The sequence below is a fragment of the Primulina eburnea genome, chromosome 4 (genome assembly GCF_022965805.1).
Source record: "Primulina eburnea isolate SZY01 chromosome 4, ASM2296580v1, whole genome shotgun sequence".
Classification (NCBI taxonomy): domain Eukaryota; kingdom Viridiplantae; phylum Streptophyta; class Magnoliopsida; order Lamiales; family Gesneriaceae; genus Primulina; species Primulina eburnea.
Genome location: NC_133104.1, coordinates 27,072,571 through 27,094,698, shown reverse-complemented (window position 1 = coordinate 27,094,698; position 22,128 = coordinate 27,072,571). Strand labels below are relative to the sequence as shown.

The 22,128-nt window shown below is 34.4% G+C and overlaps 1 protein-coding gene and 1 non-coding gene across 2 annotated transcripts; one reads left to right on the top strand and one right to left on the bottom strand.

Moving 5' to 3' along the window:
- Positions 1–714: 714 nt before the first annotated feature.
- Positions 715–14,913, bottom strand: LOC140830159 (uncharacterized). Its single transcript, XM_073193445.1, has 10 exons — positions 14,524–14,913; positions 14,128–14,367; positions 11,088–11,182; positions 9,335–9,429; positions 8,417–8,611; positions 7,859–8,215; positions 7,335–7,612; positions 6,878–6,923; positions 5,483–5,712; positions 715–771 (listed from the first exon to the last, which is right to left on the bottom strand). The coding sequence occupies exons 1-10, from the start codon at positions 14,911–14,913 to the stop codon at positions 715–717; spliced, it is 1,983 nt and encodes a 660-aa protein (XP_073049546.1).
- On the top strand, positions 11,506–11,614 carry LOC140831293 (small nucleolar RNA R71). The gene has a single exon (XR_012117862.1). It is a non-coding gene; the product is annotated as a small nucleolar RNA R71 (small nucleolar RNA).
- Positions 14,914–22,128: the final 7,215 nt, after the last annotated feature.

The following is a 22,128-nucleotide window of genomic DNA, read 5'->3' as shown; positions in this document are numbered from 1 at the left end:
ATAAAGCCTTTGAATATACAAATAGTAGAAAGAATATGAGATGCTCATATGAATAGTTGGGTTTGATACATTTAAAATTATTAGTATTAGATATCGGACTCGGGGCCCCACACAAACCCAGTCTATTAGACAAACCTAGTCTACTTCATTCTAGCCAAAAACTGAGCCCAACCAGATTTTTCTTTAGACCACTTACAGAATTAAGTATATTACCTACCCAAATAAATGACATTATTTTCTCAAAAGCCAAAGAAAATTTCTACAAAAAATTCCAAATGATCCAAGAAATTCTTTTCTTAAAACCTGATGGCATAAAAATTATTCCTTTAAAAGGAATAAATGAATATTCCAAACATAAAATTGATTGTGAAAAAGAAACTTTAGACATAGACTATTGTTCGTGTCAACTTCAATTCTACATCCTTTCTACCCAAATACACTTTTCATCATTTAGAGATTTTTTATTTCAGTTTAATAATAAGGAAGAAAGAATAAGTATAAATTCCTTATTAGATTTAGGATTAGTTTCCGTAATCATCATTACAGATAAAGATAACATAGACAGTCTCAACAGTGTTGGCCTTAAAAGTGCAATCCAATATATCTTTGATATCGGCAATAATGAAGTAAAATTAGAAATAAGATCAACATGTCCTGAATGGATTAGAACATATTTAGAACCAGCAGTTCACAGAATTTGGATCAAGCCCTTTTTTAATTGGCAAAAACAAGAAACGGAACCCAAAATCCATCATCCAACCATTTGCAGTGCTACAATCCAAAAACAAATAAAACATCAGAGATTACAGACATTAGCCTTCAAGCATAAATTCATCGAAAAGAGAAACGAAGACTACAGATTATATTTTATGAACCAGAGTTACAAAATCTACATATTGAGCTCATCACCATGCGTTGATCATTTTCCAGATTTTTATACAGATGCTCCCAAAACTTTTTATTTTTATACTAGAATGTACAACAGATTCTTGGAAGAATTAGAAGACCAAAAGATAGAAGAAATCTTCTACTCCTCAGAAGAAGATATTATCCTTGAAGATTTACTCGATGAAGAAGGAATGCATAATTTAGACACATGATTTTTATTGAATTGTAAATTTTGTATTTTTAATTGTAAAATTTGTACTAAAAATATATATATATATATATATATATATATATGAAAAATGACGTCAAAATGATGCAACCATGACAAGGACAAATACTATTCAAGAATCCGAAAATACCCTTGAAGATGTCTATAAAAAGAAGACAAGGCCTCCAAGGAAATGCAAGTTTTTTGATACCAAGTTTTGATTCCCACTTTCACTTCCTTTCTTCTCTCTTCTCTTTCTTACTTTTCCTACTTTCTCCACTCACATTCAAGGTGTTCTTACCTTTCAAGCTTTATGTTCTTGAAGAATTTGTAAATCCTTTGAAGATATATTGAAGTTCTTATTTTGATTCCAAGGTGTGTTTTATTTATGTGTTAAATACTTGTATATATATATATCATATATTATATGGCCGGTTAAACCCCCTAAATATATATATAAATACCTATATATATATATATATATATATATATATATATATATATATATATATATATATATATATCTTTGAAGATTTTGTGGTGTTCTTTGCAAAAGTATGCTCTACATATAATCCTTTAAAGATTATATGCAATCAGAAACTGGAGGAACCTCAAATCTTTAAAGATCTTTAAATTCCTGCATTTAAATTCTTGTATTTAAATTCCTGTCTTTAAATTCCGCATATATATATATTATTATACATATTATATGGCTGGTTAAACCGCCTATTTTATTTATTGTTATTGCATTTTCTTTTTATTAATTGCTTTTTATTATTATTGTTTATGAATATTTCTATTGGTGTTCAATTATCCCCCTAAGTATCACTGGGTATATATATATATATATATATATATATATATATATATACAAGCACATACAAATGGACGAGTGGCTCAATGTGCACACTGCACGTCTCGCGCATATGCGCGACTTATCTCGGCGCATATGCGCGAGACATAATGTCTCGGCGCGTGTCCTCACGGTGGCTCGCGCATATGCGCGACACATCTTGGCGCATATGCGCGAGGCCTTTGCTCGTTTTTTGCCAACTCTCTGCCACCCTCGCGCACATGCGCGGATTCAGGTCGCGCATATGCGATGGTCCTCTGGACCAGGCCACGCATATGCGCGAGAACTTCGTCCTCGCACATACATATTTTTTTATATCGAATTAAAACCGTGTCCCGATTAATCTTCTTATAATCATGTCAAATTATAAATCAATAATTACAGATTATTAGGATCAAATTCTCTGGCATTACACTTACTAAGGTCGACCTCTGTTGCGACTTTGATTGTTGCACTCCCAAGAGCCGGTTGTCCACAAGTAGTATAATTCGGTGAGTCCGAATATCGTATCCACAGGGAAGCAAAGGTAATTACAAGTCCACTACAATGTCTTTTTGTTTTTGTTTTTGTTTCTTTTTAATTTTAATTGAATCTTTAATGGGTAAATTTTAATTGTTCAAATTTTAATTTAAGTAGTTGAGATTAAAGGATCCACTCTTGGCATTTTAATAAAATTAATATTAATGAACAATATTGAAATCCACTTAATAAAATGGTTCCAATATATTAAATAATCATATTTATATTATGTTATATATTATTATCTTATAAGTATATATACCAAAACTTATAAATGTGGTCAAGTATTTATTGTGCTATATATATTTGTAAACACTAAATCAAGGTTCCCACTTTAAATGGTTGGTAAAACCAAACTAACATTTAAATGGTACCAAGAAAATATTATTATGATATATTTATATATAGTAAATCAAGGAATCCAAGTTAAATGGTTGGTAAAACCAAACTAACATTTAAATGGTTCCAAGAATTTAATATTATAATATATTTATATATAATAAATCAAGGCATCCACTTTAAATGGTTGGTAATACCAAACTAACATTTAAATGGTTCCAAGAATTTAGTGTAACATATAGCAACAATAAATCAAAACTCCCACTTATAAATAGGGTATAAAAATGCTTCAAGAAATAAATATAACATAAACAATAAATAATGATTAAATAATATAAAACATAAATTCTTACCTTTTAATAACCTTATTATCATGCCAAGAGTTTCACCTTATCATCTCAACTTTAGGAAGTTAGCTATTCATTATTCAAAGTGTAAAACTTTGAATATGAAATTAACATGCTAATTGTATTTAAATGAAGAAATAAAGGAAAAATATAGAGAGAAATATTATGAACTCAAAGGTTTGTTCATAGAATGAGGGATATCCCAATACATTACAATATACCCCTATTTATAGCCAAATTTGGGGAGACAACTACAAATAAAATATTATTTTTTACACAAAAGTCTTCATTGGTGTTCCAAGAAATTAATATTATATTACACATCACTTTTGAAGGTCTTCTTCTTCGAATTTGCTTCTTCACATAAAATGAAACATGTGGATAATTGAGTTGTCTAGTTGTGGTATTTTTTTCAGAATATTTGACCAAGTAATTTGAGAGATATGGTCAAAATACTAGAGCATGGTAAAACTGCCACTCCTTTGGTAACTTTAATTGTTGCTTAATTTGATCCCAATTGTGAAAGGATTTTTATCTCATGCTTGCCATCAATATTGTAGATATTAACATCAACTTTCTACAGGTCCAAGAATCATCTTAATCCCATTTGCAATGCCAAGTTTATTCTTCTTTTATCGAACCTGTAAAAATAGTAAAAACTTATAATTATACAACAACTTATATTTTATACAATTTATTATAAAACATATAATATTTAAACATTTAATAAAACAAAAACTATATATTTATATTATAAAACATTTAATTAATGTACAATTTTTATGTTTATCACACCTCCCAACCAGCTTATTGCTAGTCCCTAGCAATTTGAGCGTTAATAGCAATACAAAACATATTGATTAATTTAAATTGAAATGTAATCAAAACTATCTAAGTGTTTAAATTAAATTTGAAAACTGTCAAAGTTATATCAAGATCATCATAATTATAATTTATGAAATAATTTGAGATAATTAATTCAAAGCTTATTTCAGGTAGTTAAGTATACACGGCCTTCAGAAATTCCTAGTAAGAGTCTCAACTCCATATCTTCACAGGTTAATAAATGTTTCTATTTATGGCAACGATTTCTCTCATGGAGTTGGAATACAGATGAATGCTCAGGAAAATGGTTTACAGAATGCAGACAGACAAACGAGCCAAACTAATCAAAAGATAGAAAATCCATTGAGTTAAAATCCATTTGTTCTTATTATATATATTTTTTTTTCCTGATTTTTTTTTTTTTTTTTTTACATCATGGAATCAGACTAAGTTTATGCTTTTTGACCACATATTTATTTAATTTGTACAACTGTATTTCTCTCTTTCTTTTTTTTTTTCTTTTTTTTTTTATTCTTATGAGAGAAAAATGGGTCGCAGCATATAACTTAAAAATTACATAGATCTTCAACATCTTTCTTTTTGTATTTTTCTCTTTTTTTTTTCTTTTTTTTTTTTCAGGAAATATCATTTTTTTTTTCAAAATAAGAACTCAAGATCTAAACAATAGATAGTCTCTCTCATGATCAATAAAGGCTCGAAAGCTGTTTTCTCAGTCCTCTCCACTCACTCACAAAATATGTGTGAGTTTAAAATTTTAGGCACTCTTATAAGGTATATCTTGGGCCATATACTTTAATACCTGATTTTATCACAATGGTTAATCACTCAAAAAGATTTCATAAATCATATTTTTATATTGATCAGAATATTAAAATTGACATTTTTTTTTCAAATAAAAATTTAAACATTCTTAAATAGATTAATGCATATTCTAATTTAAATCTTTCAAACATGTAATGTATAACATTTTTGCAAAAATTACTAAGAAACAAACAATAAACATGATTTTATTTTAAAATAATATATTTTTTTTAATTTTTTAATTTTTTTTTTTAAATGTTTTTTATATAAGTTTGTTCTCCCCCCAATCAGAATATGACATTGTCCCTAATGTCAAAATAACTAGTAATAAAGAGTGCATAATGAAAGAGATATCACCTGGAATTTTATTGAAGATAACAAACTGAAACAAATGCAAACCAATCCACGACTTTTGAATCAATGATCCAACTTCCTTTTCTTACTGCTTGATTGCGACCAATTGATCTTTGTTATCATCGGATCTGGCTTATGAACAAAAGCTTCCAAATCATCAATTAATTGATCGGCAGTCGAAGCACAGATGAGCATCCGTCGTGAATTTTCTGTAATGAAATTCTGTTCCACAGCTTTATCAAGAAATGTCAACAAACTGTCATAATAATTATTGATATTCAACAAGCCCACAGGTTTATTATGGATATTAAGTTGTGCCCAAGAAACAGTGTGAAAAATTTCTTCTAATGTACCAAAACCACCTGGTAGTGCGATAAAAGCATCAGAATTTTCAATCATTTGAGTGATTCTTTCATACATAGAAGAAACTTTTAATTCCTCCCCAATCGTAACACCTGTAATATTTCCTTCAGCTAAAGCTATAGGAATAATACCCAAAACCTGACTACCTCCAAGATGAGCAGATGTTGAAACAGATCCCATTAACCCAATATTACCTCCCCCATATACCAAGTGAATTTTTCTCTCAGCCAATATCTTTCCAAGATTATTCGCTGCTTCTACAAACACTTCATTTTTTCCAGGACTCGACCCACAAAATACACAAATATTTTTCAATGTTTGTGCAGAGGATCCAGCCATGTTTTTACTTTCTTTTTTTTTCTGCGAAAATAGAGAGAAAGATGAGAGATTTTATAGGGGTAATATGTTATCATGACAAAACTATGAATCACAGCTGTAAACAGAATAAATAGTAAAAACAATAATGACACACATGCATATAAACAGTAGTGTGATTGTGGCTCACAATTTTCCTCTGGTTTTACGTCCAGAAACGGCTTCAACGCCTTCTATGAGTCGAGGATATGCTTCCCATCCAATTTTCTTATAAATTGGCAAACATGGTCTTTTTTAGTCAGATTCCCAAGACTATGACGCTTATCTTGAAATTGTTTCCATAAACGGAGAAGTTCAATATGCACATGTCCACTAGAATGCGTCTCAAGAGTCAATAAGATGTTATCCAAAGACTCCTTACTCAGCCCATTCTTAATGAAACCAATTTTATCTTCTCTGTTATCGGAAACACATCCCAAAGATCTGCATCGTTTGTCACAAGTCCATCTTGCACACTTATGACAAACCCCTAAACTTTTTGCCCTTCGTTTTTTCGCATAAGTGCTTTTTCCTAATCCAGGCAAATACCGAAAGAGCAATGATTGTGGAACTTCTCCTCCTAATCGGACCTTAGCTTCAATTACAAGACGAATATCTTCTGGAATTCCTTTTTGCATTAGCAATCTCAATCTTTCACACCTTCCTGCATAAATTTTTCTTAGAACATTTTCAGAAACAGAGGGAAAATATTTACAAATTTTTGAGAGAATTTCATCCATTTTGAAAAGAAAAGAAATGATTTTTTTTTTATTTTTGTATCAGCAATTGTGGGAAACTGATTTAACCGACTATGAGAGTCACGGAGTACCGTTATCCGCCATTTAACCGGGAAAATAAAAAGATTAAGGAAACCTGAAATAAAAACAAACAAAATTAAATGCAACATAAAAATTTAAGGATCAGAAAGGGAAATAAACTCTTCTTGAAAGATTTCATTTTCCAAAAATGGTTTAAGTCTTTGTCCATTCACTTTAAAAACATCACCATTTTTAGGATTTTCAATATCCACAGCTCCATAAGGATACACATGCTTTACAACATATGGGCCTGTCCATCTTGATCGTAATTTTCCTGGGAATATGTGAAGTCGAGAATTATAAAGCAAAACTTTTTTACCAATCTCAAAAGATTTTCTAAGAATTGTTTTATCATGAAATGATTTGATTTTTGCTTTATAAATCCTTGAATTCTCATACGCATCATTTCTGAGTTCATCAAGTTCATTAAGTTGCAATTTACGCAATTTGTTGGCATCATCCATGCTTGAATTTAAAGTTTTGATCGTCCAATAAGCTTTATGTTCCAATTCCACAGGCAAATGACAATGTTTTCCATAAACCAACCTATAGGGAGACATATTCAATGATGTTTTAAAAGCTGTTCGATATGCCCATAGTGCATCATTAAGTCGCAGAGACCAATCTTTTCTATTTGAGTTAACAGTTTTTTCCAAAATTTGCTTTATCTCCCTATTAGCTAATTCAACTTGTCCATTTGTTTGAGGATGATAAGGAGTTGTTACTTTGTGAGTAATACCATATTTTTTCATTAATGAAGCAAATGGTTTATTAACAAAGTGAGTTCCCCCATCACTTATCATAGCTCGAGGAATTCCGAATCTACTAAAAATATTTTCTTTCAAAAATTTGATGACGATTTTATGATCATTTGTTTGACATGGAATTGCCTCTATCCATTTGGAAACATAATCAAATGCAACTAAAATATACAAGTATCCAAATGACGCTAGAAAAGGTCCCATAAAATCAATTCCCCAACAGTCAAAGATTTCAATTTCAATGATATGATTCAAAGGCATCATGTTTCTTTTTGAAATTGCACCCAATTTTTGACAATTTTCACAGATCTTGCAGATTTCGTGGGTGTCTTTAAACAAAGTGGGCCAATAAAATCCACACTGCAAAATTTTTGCAGCCGTTTTCTTTGAAGAAAAATGTCCTCCGCATGCTTCTGAATGACAAAATTTAATGACACTACTTACCTCATTGTCGGGTATGCAACGTCGAAAAATTTGATCTGGACAGTACTTGAACAGATACGGATCATCCCAATAAAAGTTTTTTACCTCATTCAAAAAGTTTCTCTTAACTTGGGAACTCCATTGCGGTGGCATTTTTCCTGTCACAAGAAAATTTACTATATTAGCAAACCAAGGTGTAGTAGTAACTGAAAATAGATTTTCATCAGGAAAATTATCATTAATTGGTGTCATTTCACAAGATGATCCTGTTACTAGTCTCGATAAATGATCGGCTACGACATTCTCGGTTCCTTTTTTATCTTTGATCACAATGTCAAATTCTTGGAGCAACAAAATCCATCGTATCAGTCGTGGCTTTGCATCCTGTTTCGTCAACAAATATCTAATAGCAGAATGATCAGTAAACACAAAAGTCGTTGATCCAATCAAATAAGAACGAAATTTATCTAATGCAAATATTACAGCAAGTAGTTCTTTTTCAGTTGTGGAGTAATTCATTTGAGCATTGTTTAAAGTTCTACTTGCATAATATATCACATAAGGCTTACCGTTTCTTCTTTGACCCAGTACTGCACCGACTGCATAATCACTCGCATCGCACATGATTTCAAATGGTAAAGACCAGTCAGGAGGTTGCATGATAGGAGCTGATGTTAAATGTCGAATGATTTTATCAAAAGCATTTTGACATTCTTGAGTCCATTCAAATGCAGTGTCTTTTGTTAAGAGGTTACAAATGGGTTTAGAGATTAAACTAAAGTCCTTTATAAACCTCCTATAAAATCCAGCATGTCCCAAAAATGATCGAATTTCTTTAATGGTTTTTGGAGGGGGTAAATTGGCAATGACATCAACTTTTGCTTTATCAACTTCAATTCCATGAGATGACACGACATGTCCCAAAACAATTCCAGAAGTAATCATGTAATGACATTTTTCCCAATTTAAAATAAGACCTTTTTCCTCGCATCTTTTTAAAACTTTTTCCAAATTTTCAAGACAATTATCAAATGTATTCCCAAAGACAGTTAAATCATCCATGAAAATTTCCAAACAATTTTCAACCATGTCGCAAAAAATGCTTAGCATACATCTTTGAAATGTTGCTGGGGCATTGCATAATCCAAATGACATCCTTCTAAATGCAAATGTTCCAAAAGGACATGTGAATGTAGTTTTATCTTGATCTTCGAGTGCAATGGGAATTTGATAATAGCCTGAATATCCGTCAAGAAAACAGTAGTAGGGATGACCAGCTACTCTTTCTAAAATTTGATCCAAAAATGGTAATGGAAAATGATCTTTTCTAGTGGCATCATTTAATTTTCTATAGTCAATACACATCCGCCAACTAGATGGGACTCTACTTGTTAACAATTCACCTTTTTCATTTTTTATCACTGTGATGCCAGATTTTTTTGGAACTACTTGTGTTGGACTTACCCACTTACTATCAGAAATAGGGTAGATAATCCCAACATCAAGTAGTTTGAGAACTTCAGTTTTCACAACATCTTTCATGTGTGGATTTAATCTCCTTTGTGGTTGTTGAGATGTTTTAGCATTTTCTTCTAAATGAATTTTGTGTGTGCAAATTAGTGGATTAATGCCCTTGAGATCTTTCAGTGTCCAACCAATTGCATTTTTATGTCTTTTAAGCATATCAACTAATTTACCTTCTTGATCACTTTCTAGTTTGGAAGAAATTACCACTGGATATGTTTCATCTTCTCCAAGAAATGCATACTTCAATTCTTCTGGCAAGGGTTTTAACTCCAATATGGGTGGTTCGTCTTTGTTCTCATATTTCGCCTCAAATTCTTTCTCTGATCCTGTTAACGAGTGATACCTGATAAAATCATCAAGATCAATTTCAATATTTTCTTTAACAGTTTCAATTGAACAAATATCTAATTGATCACGAGTACTCCCTTCTTGAATGTTTTCTTCCACAAGAGTTTCAATAAGATTTTCATCTTCTCTTTCATCTCCTTTGTCATGTGGTTGCTTACAAAGATTAAAAACATTGAGCTCCAAGGTCATGTTACCAAATGACAACTTCATTATTCCATTCCTGCAATTTATAAGAGCATTAGAAGTTGCTAAAAATGGACGACCCAAAATTACAGGAATTGCATTACAAGCTTCGATAGGTTGTGTATCTAAAACTATGAAATCGACAGGATATACAAAGTTATCAACTTGGACCAACACGTCTTCTACCATACCTCTTGGCACTTTAACAGATCTATCGGCAAGTAAAAGTGTTACCGAAGTAGGTTTTAACTCGCCTAGATTGAGTTCTTGATAAACTGAATATGGAAGTAAATTCACACTAGCTCCAAGATCAAGCAAGGCTTTTTTAATCTTTCGTTCTCCAATAATACATGAAATAGTAGGACAACCAGGGTCTTTGTATTTCAAAGTATTATTATTTTGAATGATTGCACTTACTTGTTCGGCTAAAAATGCTTTCTTTTTCACATTCAATTTTCTTTTCACAGTGCACAAGTCTTTCAAAAATTTAGCATATGATGGTACCTGTTTTATTGCATCTAATAAAGGAATATTAACTTTTACTTGTTTAAAAATATCATATATATCAGAATTCAAATTTGATTTTTTTGTATTTTTCAATGCATGAGGGAATGGTGGTGACACTGTCTGTTGAACCTCCTCTTCGCAAGTTATGGGTTCCACTTCCTTACCCTTTGAAGTTGATTTATCATCATCTTCACAAGGTTCAAGAATGGATTTTTCCACAACCTTACCACTTCGAAGGGTAATAACAGATTTTACCTGATCCATCGGTTGAGTTCCAGAAGTTCCAATTTGTGAATGATGATCCTTGGGATTAGGCAAAGGTTGTGAAGGAAATTTACCTTTCTCATGAACATTAAGTGTAGATGCAAATTTAGCAAGAGTATCTTTCAAATCTGTCATGGTTTGAGCAGTTTGAGTATTGATAGACTCTTGCTTTGCAATGAAAGAATTCAATGTATCTTCCAAATTTCTTTTCGGTGGAGGAACATAAGGTGCATAATTTTGAAAATTTTGTTGATTTTGAAAATGTGGTTGCGGAAATTGTGCAGCATTATCATTCCTCCAACTAAAATTTGGATGGTTTCGCCAACCTGGATTGTAATTTTGAGAAAATGGTTCAAAATTTGGCCTTTTGAAATTGTTCAAAACATTGGCTTGTTCATGGAGACATTCTTTAAAAGAGGGCAAAGTGGGAAAATCTTTTGTAAAATGATCACTTGTATCACAGATGTGACACGCAATTTCTTGAACAGATTTTAATTGACCATTCTTTTTCAATTCAAGTGCTTCAACTTTTCTTGCCAAAGAAGTAAATCTAGCTTGAAGATCATGTTCATCTTTGAGAGTGTACATACCTCCACCAGATGTAGGAGATTGAATCTTGTTTGATGGTTCGATTGTACCTATAGTGTCCCAATTTTGAGCATTTTCAGCTAATGAATCAAGATACTCAATTGCCTCGTTTGGATCTTTATCTTCAAATGTTCCATTACACATAAATTCAACCATTTGCCTATCTTTAGGTGTTAAGCCTTCATAAAATTGAGAAACAACTCTCCAAATTTCAAAACCATGATGTGGACAAAGATTAAGTAATTCTTTGTATCTATCCCAACATTGATAAAAAGTTTCTCCTTGTTTTTGAGTGAAAGTGATGATTTGCCTTTTGAAAGAATTTGTTCTATGAGATGGAAAAAACTTTTTCAAAAATTGTTGTTGCAATTCATCCCAAGTTCGAATGGATCCCGATCTAAGATTTTGTAGCCAAGTTTTAGCTTTATCTTTTAAAAGAAAAAGGAAAAAGCTTAAGTCGAATGGTGTTCGTGCTACAATTTAGATCATTATATGTGTTGCAAACTTCTTCAAACTCTCGTAAATGCATGTATGGATTTTCAGAATCTAAGCCATGAAAGTTGGGTAAAAGTTGGATAATACTAGGCTTAAAATTGAAATGAGATGCATCAGGGGGAAAAACTAGACATGAAGGTGCACTAGTACGTGTAGGATTCATGTGATCTCTAAGAGTTCTTCGTCTATCATGATCATGTTGAGATTGAATTTCATCTTCATTTTCTTGGATGTGTTCTTCCGCCATGTTTTGTAAAAATAAAGGGTTATTTCGAATGAGTCGACCACTAAGTGTACGTGACCAAATGCTCATGCAAATGCAAATGCAAAAGAATAAAAACACACAAAAGCAATAAATATTCAAATAAATAAAAATAAACTATAAACAAAATTAAATAGACTTGAAATTAAATTATACTTCCCCGGCAACGGCGCCAAAAACTTGTTGCGACTTTGATTGTTGCACTCCCAAGAGCAGGTTGTCCACAAGTAGTATAATTCGGTGAGTCCGAATATCGTATCCACAGGGAAGCAAAGGTAATTACAAGTCCACTACAATGTCTTTTTGTTTTTGTTTTTGTTTCTTTTTAATTTTAATTGAATCTTTAATGGGTAAATTTTAATTGTTCAAATTTTAATTTAAGTAGTTGAGATTAAAGGATCCACTCTTGGCATTTTAATAAAATTAACATTAATGAACAATATTGAAATCCACTTAATAAAATGGTTCCAATATATTAAATAATCATATTTATATTATGTTATATATTATTATCTTATAAGTATATATACCAAAACTTATAAATGTGGTCAAGTATTTATTGTGCTATATATATTTGTAAACACTAAATCAAGGTTCCCACTTTAAATGGTTGGTAAAACCAAACTAACATTTAAATGGTACCAAGAAAATATTATTATGATATATTTATATATAGTAAATCAAGGAATCCAAGTTAAATGGTTGGTAAAACCAAACTAACATTTAAATGGTTCCAAGAATTTAATATTATAATATATTTATATATAATAAATCAAGGCATCCACTTTAAATGGTTGGTAATACCAAACTAACATTTAAATGGTTCCAAGAATTTAGTGTAACATATAGCATCAATAAATCAAAACTCCCACTTATAAATAGGGTATAAAAATGCTTAAAGAAATAAATATAACATAAACAATAAATAATGATTAAATAATATAAAACATAAATTCTTACCTTTTAATAACCTTATTATCATGCCAAGAGTTTCACCTTATCATCTCAACTTTAGGAAGTTAGCTATTCATTATTCAAAGTGTAAAACTTTGAATATGAAATTAACATGCTAATTGTATTTAAATGAAGAAATAAAAGAAAAATATAGAGAGAAATATTATGAACTCAAAGGTTTGTTCATAGAATGAGGGATATCCCAATACATTACAATACACCCCTATTTATAGCCAAATTTGGGGAGACAACTACAAATAAAATATTATTTTTTACACAAAAGTCTTCATTGGTGTTCCAAGAAATTAATATTATATTACACATCACTTTTGAAGGTCTTCTTCTTCGAATTTGCTTCTTCACATAAAATGAAACATGTGGATAATTGAGTTGTCTAGTTGTGGTATTTTTTTCAGAATATTTGACCAAGTAATTTGAGAGATATGGTCAAAATACTAGAGCATGGTAAAACTGCCACTCCTTTGGTAACTTTAATTGTTGCTTAATTTGATCCCAATTGTGAAAGGATTTTTATCTCATGCTTGCCATCAATATTGTAGATATTAACATCAACTTTCTACAGGTCCAAGAATCATCTTAATCCCATTTGCAATGCCAAGTTTATTCTTCTTTTATCGAACCTGTAAAAATAGTAAAAACTTATAATTACACAACAACTTATATTTTATACAATTTATTATAAAACATATAATATTTAAACATTTAATAAAACAAAAACTATATATTTATATTATAAAACATTTAATTAATGTACAATTTTTATGTTTATCAACCTCGATACCATCTCGAGATACAATGTGGCCTAAGAATGCCACTATGTCAAGCCAGAACTCGCACTTATTGAACTTGGCATACAGTCGTCTGTCCTGCAATGTCGTTCAGTACGGTCCTCAGATGCTGGCTATGCTCCTCTCAACTCCTCAAATAGATAAGGATATTGTAAATGAAAACTATGACGAAATGATCCAAGTATGGCTGAAACACGCGATTCATGAGATCCATGAATATCGTTGGCGCGTTCGTCAAACTAAAGGGCATCACCATAAACTCGTAGTGCCCATAATGCGTCCGAAAAGATGTCTTATGCACGTCAGACTCTCTCACCTTCAGCTGATGGTATATGGATCGGAGGTCTAACTTCGAGAACACTGATGCTCGCTGAAGCTGATCAAACAAATCCTTGATCCTCGGCAAAAGATACTTTTTCTTGACTGTGACCCTATTCAGCTCTTGGTAGTCAATGTAAAGACGCATGCTTCCATCTTTCTTCTTGAAAAACAGTACCGTTGCGCCCAATGGAGAAAAGCTAGGGCGAATGAAACCCTTATCTAGAAAATCCTTAATCTGGTCTTTCAGTTATTTCATCTCTACAGGTGCTAGACGATACGGTGCTTTAGAGATTAGCATTGTACCTGGCATGAGCTCAATAGTGAATTCCACTTCTCTGTCTGGTGGGATGCCTGAAACATCGTCAGGAAAAACACTGGAGAACTCTCAGACCACATCCACGTCCTCTAGCCTCTGATCGACTGGCTCTGACACTGATACTATGCTGGCAAAAAGGGCATGACAGCCTCTCTTCATAAGCTTCCTCGCACACATGCAGGAAATGACGTGCAGCATCTGCTGGTGTATGGCTGCCTCAAAAACAAACAGCTTACCACTGGGTGGTCGGACAGACACTGACCTCTGTCGAAAGTCTGTGACATCTCCATTCAACGAAAGCCAATCCATACACAGAATAATGTCGAAATCCGGCAATGGTAGCACTATCAAATCTGCCTGCGCCATATATTTATGTAACCGAAGCTCCAATCTCTTCACTATCTGAGAAGTGAACATCTGATTCCCGGATGGGATCGATACTCTGAACCATGAATCCATTGCCATTGGTATGATTCCTAGTCTCTTGACGAAATATTAGGATATAAACGAATGTGCAGCCCCTAAATCTAGCAATTCATGTGTGGCTACACCTGAAATATATATACTCCCTGCGACAAAACATACCATCAAATCTAATCATGTTGAAGCTTAAAAATTTTATTATCGACAATTATCCCAATATCCTCAAAATTTCAACAAATTAACCCAAATATTCCTCAAAAATATCGAAATTAGCCCTCAAAAATCGATAATTTCAAATTAGCCCCTTAAAGTTTCAAAAATTACACTTTGGTCCTTCAAACTTTTTGAAATATGCAAAATGACCCCATAAATTTTTTTGGAAATTTAACCTCAAAAATTGTGAAATTCTAGAAAACCTAAATGTCAAATTCCACAAATTACAAAAAATTCAAAAATCACGCCTTAAATACCGGTTACTACAATTGGGTCCTAAAATTCTCCAATTAAACAATTACATTATTAATCCCAGCTAGGTAGAGCATGCGTCCTAATTCCTTCTAAGTTATCAGTCCCCTAATTTAATCCTCAAACAAGCATAAAATCCAAGCAATCATGCGATAAATTAAAATCTTAAACATAAGGGTTACCAGTAATCGGCGTCGAATCTTGCTCTGTATCGGCCTCCTCAGCATGCATCACATAAGCTCGGCCAGTAGTGGGGCCCGTGTTCTTAGGGTAGTCTGCTGCTTTATGACCCTCCTACCTGCAAACGAAGCATCTGTAGGTCCCCCATAAGCACTTGCCAAGATGGAACTTGTTGCACTTCGCGCATGGTTGTCTGTCCTCTGGCTGAGGCGCCATGGGCGCCTGAGGAGGTCTCTGCTGCTGGGGCCTCCTAACCTGTACTTGGGGCTTCTGCTACGCCTGCTGCCTCGTTGGCCCCGAATATTGTTTCTTCTGTGGCTGGGAGCTGGACTGAGTCTGATGCTGCTTTCTCTGCATATCAAAGTCTATGTCCCGCAGAGCCTGCTTCGACTGAAAAGTGCAGGAGGTGGCCTCATTGTAACTAGCCGGCCTCATCAGCATAACGTCCCAACGAAGGCTGGTCTCAGACCGTCCAAGAAATGCCTCAGCTTCTAAGCGGCATCTCTAGCTATCATGGACACAAAATGGTAGCTCCTGTTGAACTTGTGGATAAACTCCGCCATAGATGAGTCCCCCTGGCAAAGACTCATAAACTCTCTCATCAGGCGGCCCCAGACATCAGCTAGAAAGTACTTCCCGTAGAACATCTCCTTGAATCTGTCCCAGGTGAGGGTAGCCAAGTCCACTGCATGAGCGGCTCCCTCCCACCATAGGGATGCGTCATCCCTCAGCATATAAATGGCACACCTGACCCGGTCGCCATCTCTCATCTGCAGATACTCGTAGTGCAACTCCTGAGATCGAATCCATCCCTCTCCAATAATGGATCAGTAGTACCCCCAAACTCCTTCAGGCTGAGTAGCCTAAACTGCTCATAAACATCCGTCTGAGGTCTGGGAGCCTGCTGTACTTGCTCCAATAGCCTAGCCATACCCTCCAGTACACGGGTAGCTGCATCTCCTGGCGGTGGTGGTGGCGGAAGGCCTCTGCCGCTCCAGGAATCTCATCCCGACGATCTGCACTAGGATCGCGTCTAGGAGGCATGATATCTGAATACAGTCCAATTTATAAATGTAACCCATAATGCAATTTAATCTAGTTTTTCAAAATAATAAGTCCTAAAATAATAAAAGCAGTTGAACATGCACTAAAAATCCTCGTAAATCGTGTATCATGAAGGCATGTACGTGATAGCGGTAAATCATTTAAAACCTTTAAAACAAAAAAGCTTATAGACTTAAGGCTTTAAGACTGAGCGGCAGAAGCTGGCGGTGGCACAACCCTATACAGGACCCTTGCTCTGATACCAACTGTAACATCTACTAATTTAAAATACGAAAATACTTATTTTTAAAGCTCATATTTTCGTAAATATCATCTAAATATTTTGCATATATGCAACCCTAATGAAAAATATACCATTCAAAAATAGGAATATTTTTTTAACAATCTAAAATAGTGCAGTTTAAAATGGACAAACTCGGCCACGGAAGATGCGTAAACATAACGAGTAAAATCCTAGAAATCAACATCGTATCAAAACCAATGTATAAAAATGCTCATTCTCTCTCAAATCTCAAAAATCATGATGTGCGGAAGAAATGTGGTCCTCGGGTCGTGCACGCACATCCAGTCCTGCCTACTCAAAGCTCGGTACCTCCAGTCCCCTCGTAAACATGCTCACCTACATCACAAACGCCTAGTGAGTCTAAAGACTCAACACACCTGTACCGGGAATAACAAGTACATATACATAGTACACAACAGTGAAAATATACTGTACTCAATGCACCTTTTAAGAACTTAAAAGCGTAAATGTAAACGTGTCATATGAAATCATTACATGTCAAAACAGCCCATCATTTTCATCATATACTTATACATCATTTCCTTTAATGAATTAATTTCATTAGTTGTGACTTTCGTATCATCATTAATCATTATACGATGGATCCATCTACATAAAACCGTGGTACCCGGTGGCTGTCGGACATCAGTGACTGTATTACCCATCCACTGTGCCTAGGCCTCATCAGCATTTACATATACATCTTAAGCATTTATATATATACATCATCAGTCACAACCAATTCTCATCCTTCAAAACATCATCATTTTCATCACTTATCAAAATCATGCATATGCGTAAATTTTTCTTAAAATAAAGCATGCAACGTATATTTCAAAATTTTATAAAAATCATGACCATGATGCACAAACATTTAAAAGTATGATAAATTTGTGATCGGGTACTGCTAGGACTAAAATCTCACCCCGGGTGCAAAATGACCATTTTGTCCCAGAAAACACAAAATTACCGTTTTACCCCTGGACCAGACCTCTAAATTTCGACCCGAAGCTTACCAAACTCCTTAAAATATCCTAAAACATATTAAAATGTATTTCTTAGACATAAAATTGAGCCAGTTTCAAAACTTAACCGATTCGTTTTAAAACTTGGACTGGGATCCCGGTTTTAACTCGAATCGAACTGAAACTTGACCAAATTTCTGCCAACTTAAAACATCATTTCATATCATCAACATAGACCTAAAACTCTCTAATTCGAACCACCCAAACCTCGCTCAAGCGGCCTCTACCCTAATCTCGGCCGTGTTCGAGCCTTTCTAAACCATGTTTCAGACACACTATAGTCTGGTCCACGGTCTGGAGTTGCCCTAGCACCAACGATTCATGCCTAGCCATCGATATCCTTACACACAAACCGAAACCTCGAGAAACTCGCTCACCTCCCTTCCAATTCGACAAGGCTTCGAATCCAGCCTAGAAACCCCTTTCTTCTTGACGTTGATAGCCCCTTAACAACAAAATTCAGCAGCCCCATTGCAACAAATCACAAAAAAAAAAACGTGAGTAGATCAAAAGGAATGCATAAACTTATGGGAAAAAAAACGAGAAAGCTTCATGCTCCAAGCTAGATTGAAATTTTTACATGCTATCACACATATTTTCACATAATAATAGCATTTATGATGCACAAAGGAAGAAACACGCATGCCTTGATGATAAACGATAAAAAACTAGAAGAGGTTCACGTCGGGGAGGCGCCAGAGGGGTAGGGAAATGATCTTTCTTGAAAGAAAAAGTGGAGGAGGTTTTTTGCTGCTGGAATTCTCATGTGGAGGCTACTAATGGAGAGGGGGTGGGCGGCCAATTAGGGGAGGGAATAGGGTTAGGGTTGATTAGGTTAGGTTTTATGGAAATAAAACATGCACTAATGGGACCTAAGCATAATTAAATGGTTTAAAAAGGATTTTTGAGCCCATTAAGAATCAAAACAAACCCAACAAGCCCGAACACGCTCCCAAAAAATATTTCATTTTGGAAAGATTTTGAAAATATTGTCCCAACCCTCAAAAAGTCCTCTAAATTGTTAAAATTTGCGTGCCGATTTACAATATGCTCTGGCGGGTAAAAATACCCAAAAAAGCCTATTAGTTGAAAATACTCTTAAAACACCTCATATTAATTAATAAAAATTAATCATGTAATTAAAATAATTTTCCTAATAATTCCCCGGTCTTCGTTCCTCGATCGAGCGCGAAATAAATCTAGAAACCCTAATGCGTGACATTTTAAAATAATCATGAAATTCATCCTAACATGCAATAATTATGCATTAAATGCATAAAAAAAATAAAAACATAATTTATAGAATAAAATCCTAGATTGCATGCATTCAGGTTACGTAAATTAAATTCATGGACCTTACGCAAGATATGTTTATAAATGTTCGGAGACTTCAACTGCTCTTACGTCATCCCTTCTACCACCTTGGGTAGGATCCATTAGAAGACTTTGATTTATACAACACCTTGTACAAACCCACCCAGCTTAGGACTTACCCACTGCCTAACTGAAATCCTATTCTAGACTAAAGGCATTACCTTCCAGCCAACATTTGTTTAACGTCTATGTGTCAAAGACTACGTACACAAGTTTTACGTCTTGTGAAAGACGGTATATGAGTGTAGATGAGTGTGTGTGTGTGTGTGAGAACCGATCTCTGAAAGCAACCCGGAAGGTGTTCTCATATACTGAGGGAAACAAGCTTATACACTAAGCTGATATAACTTTGAAGTGTTCCCTTGACTGGGCTGATTTCTTATTTGTAAGCTGATATGCAATAAACATGCCCTTTCTTTTCTCTCTTGTTTTTCACCTCACGTTTTCTTGTTGATGGTCTTGGTCTTTATTTATATCAGTAATGCGATCGTACATCAAGACTCATCACATGTGATAGTTGCAACTTGAATACGTTCCTTGAAACTTGTGTCTCGACTTTTCCGAAAGCTATTCTGGAACATTTTGTCTTTAAACTTTGCTGCAACGTCCATTATTATATTATTGATCGTACAGATGCTTTTGTACTTTTTTGCACAGTTGAATCCCATTGAATAATCTTGTCGAGTTCTACAACTGATTGGTTCTAACTGATGTTCCGAACTGGTCAGTTGAACTGGTTTTGAACTGGTGAGGTTAAATCAGTTGACTCATCAGCTAAACAGATTTCACTGATTCAGTTGAGCTGGTCACTTGGGCTCTACGTCAATTGAACACTTCATCAGCTGGCCGGGCTTCTGAAGGTCTTCTGCTGAATCTCCTACCAACTGAACAATTAGTTGAACAGCTCTTGATACTTCAGTTGTACTGGTTCAGTTTGATCAATCAGTTGGTATTATCAGTTTGCGTCTTGATAGCTTCACTTTTGATTTGATAACTGATCAGTTGGATTTATGATCAGTTTAAGTTTTTGCGCACTTAGGTAAAATCATTAGAAACACAATTACAAGTTTTGTTATCATCAAAATCAGGATTGCGAACATGAAATGTTCCAATAAAAAATTATAAATTTATATTATGAAACATTTAATTAATGTACAATTTTTTTATGTTTATCACCCTCTGAGACCAGCCCTCACGAGCCATGCACGAGGACGTGCAAACCCCGTGCATGGTTCTCTTCCTCACGCTCGGACGCGGATAGATGGTGCTCTAGCCGTGCCCTTCCACTCCTAGCCCCTACAGCCCTGTGTGCACCCATAGCCCCCACCCCACACGAGCCCAGCCCTTTGCTATGAAGGAGCCTGCGCAGCCGCCTACCCCCTTGTTTTTCCAAAAGCCGCAGCTAGCCTCTCGGGTTCCCCCACCGAGAGGACCCTCTCTCAATTGCTTCCAACCCTTGCACGACCACTCTAGGACCCTCGTACCATCCCCTTACATCTCTTGGTCGCGACCTTAATAACAGAAAGTCGCCGCGAGCACTAGGAAGCCCTAACCGAAGAGTCTTTGTTCACAAGGAGTCTATTTTCGTCCCTGCTGTCACTCGGTGATGTCCAACCCTTATGGCAGATTATCTAGGCCCTTAAACCCTCTAAACATCCTCCCTTACCATATTCCTATGGTGGCATCCCCTTTATGCATCATTAACATTAGTTTTATATCATCAAAACATGAGTTGTATACATGTATGGCTATAAAAACGAAAATAAAACTTGTGCAACATATTTTTCATGCAAGGTTAATCAAATATACGTACTTTGGTGTGAAAGATGTTGGAAGGGAGATTAAGGGGTGCCTTTGCATAGATTACGCTCGAATTACGACTTGAGATGCGAAGGACGTTGGTGGAGATGGACCCTTGTAGATTTTCTATCAAAGACGTGAGTTTCACCTCAAAATCACGTGTGGTGTGTGCTGAATTCTGATGGGGAGAGTCCTTGTGTGTGTGTGTGAGGGGATAGGCGCGTGTTTATAAGGGGGTGAGGGCGTGTATTATGAGGTTTTAAGGTAGGGTTTTAGGCTATCTTTTTGTTAATTAAACATGTGTGCAAGCTTGGTTTCATTAGTCTAGTATAATAGGCCCATTAAGCCCATTTGTACATATTTAAAATATTTTATTTAGAAACGTTTGTAAAATTATTAGCCGAGTTCTCAAAAGTCCATATTTTGATCGAAAATCGAATACTGGTTTAAAATATGACTCGGCATGTAGAAACAACCCAAAAGTTGTCATTTTCGAAAATATCATTTAAAATATACCATACATTAAAAAATTAAAATATTTATTTAATAAAAATATTTTTCCCTCATATGGTCCTCGGTCTCCGTTCCTCGATCGCATCTCGAATAAGCTATAGAACACAATTTTATGCATTCTAGTTGAAAACCATATTTTAAATGTGTAAACATGTCTACCATATCTGATAAATACAATTAAAACAATTTATTTAAAATACATAAGAAATTTGATAATTTTGCATGCATGTGGTTCACGTAGACCTTCAAATTTTCTGGACGTTACAATCTACCCCCTTGAATTGAGATCTTATTCCAAGCGAGATTCAACGAATCCCTCAATGCCATGTAAGTATGTTCGACATGCATAAGAAAATAAGTTATTTTTTTTAGATATGTTAAATGTCTTGTGGCCAATTATGAACAGGTTTGGATGTCGGTGAATGTGGCCAATGACCTCTCCACCCCGGTAAAGCATGACCGAGTTTTGATCAGTATTGGAAAGCGGTAAAGCATGACCAGTGACCAATCCACCCGGTAAAGCATGACCAGGGATCTCATGTATGTGGTAGT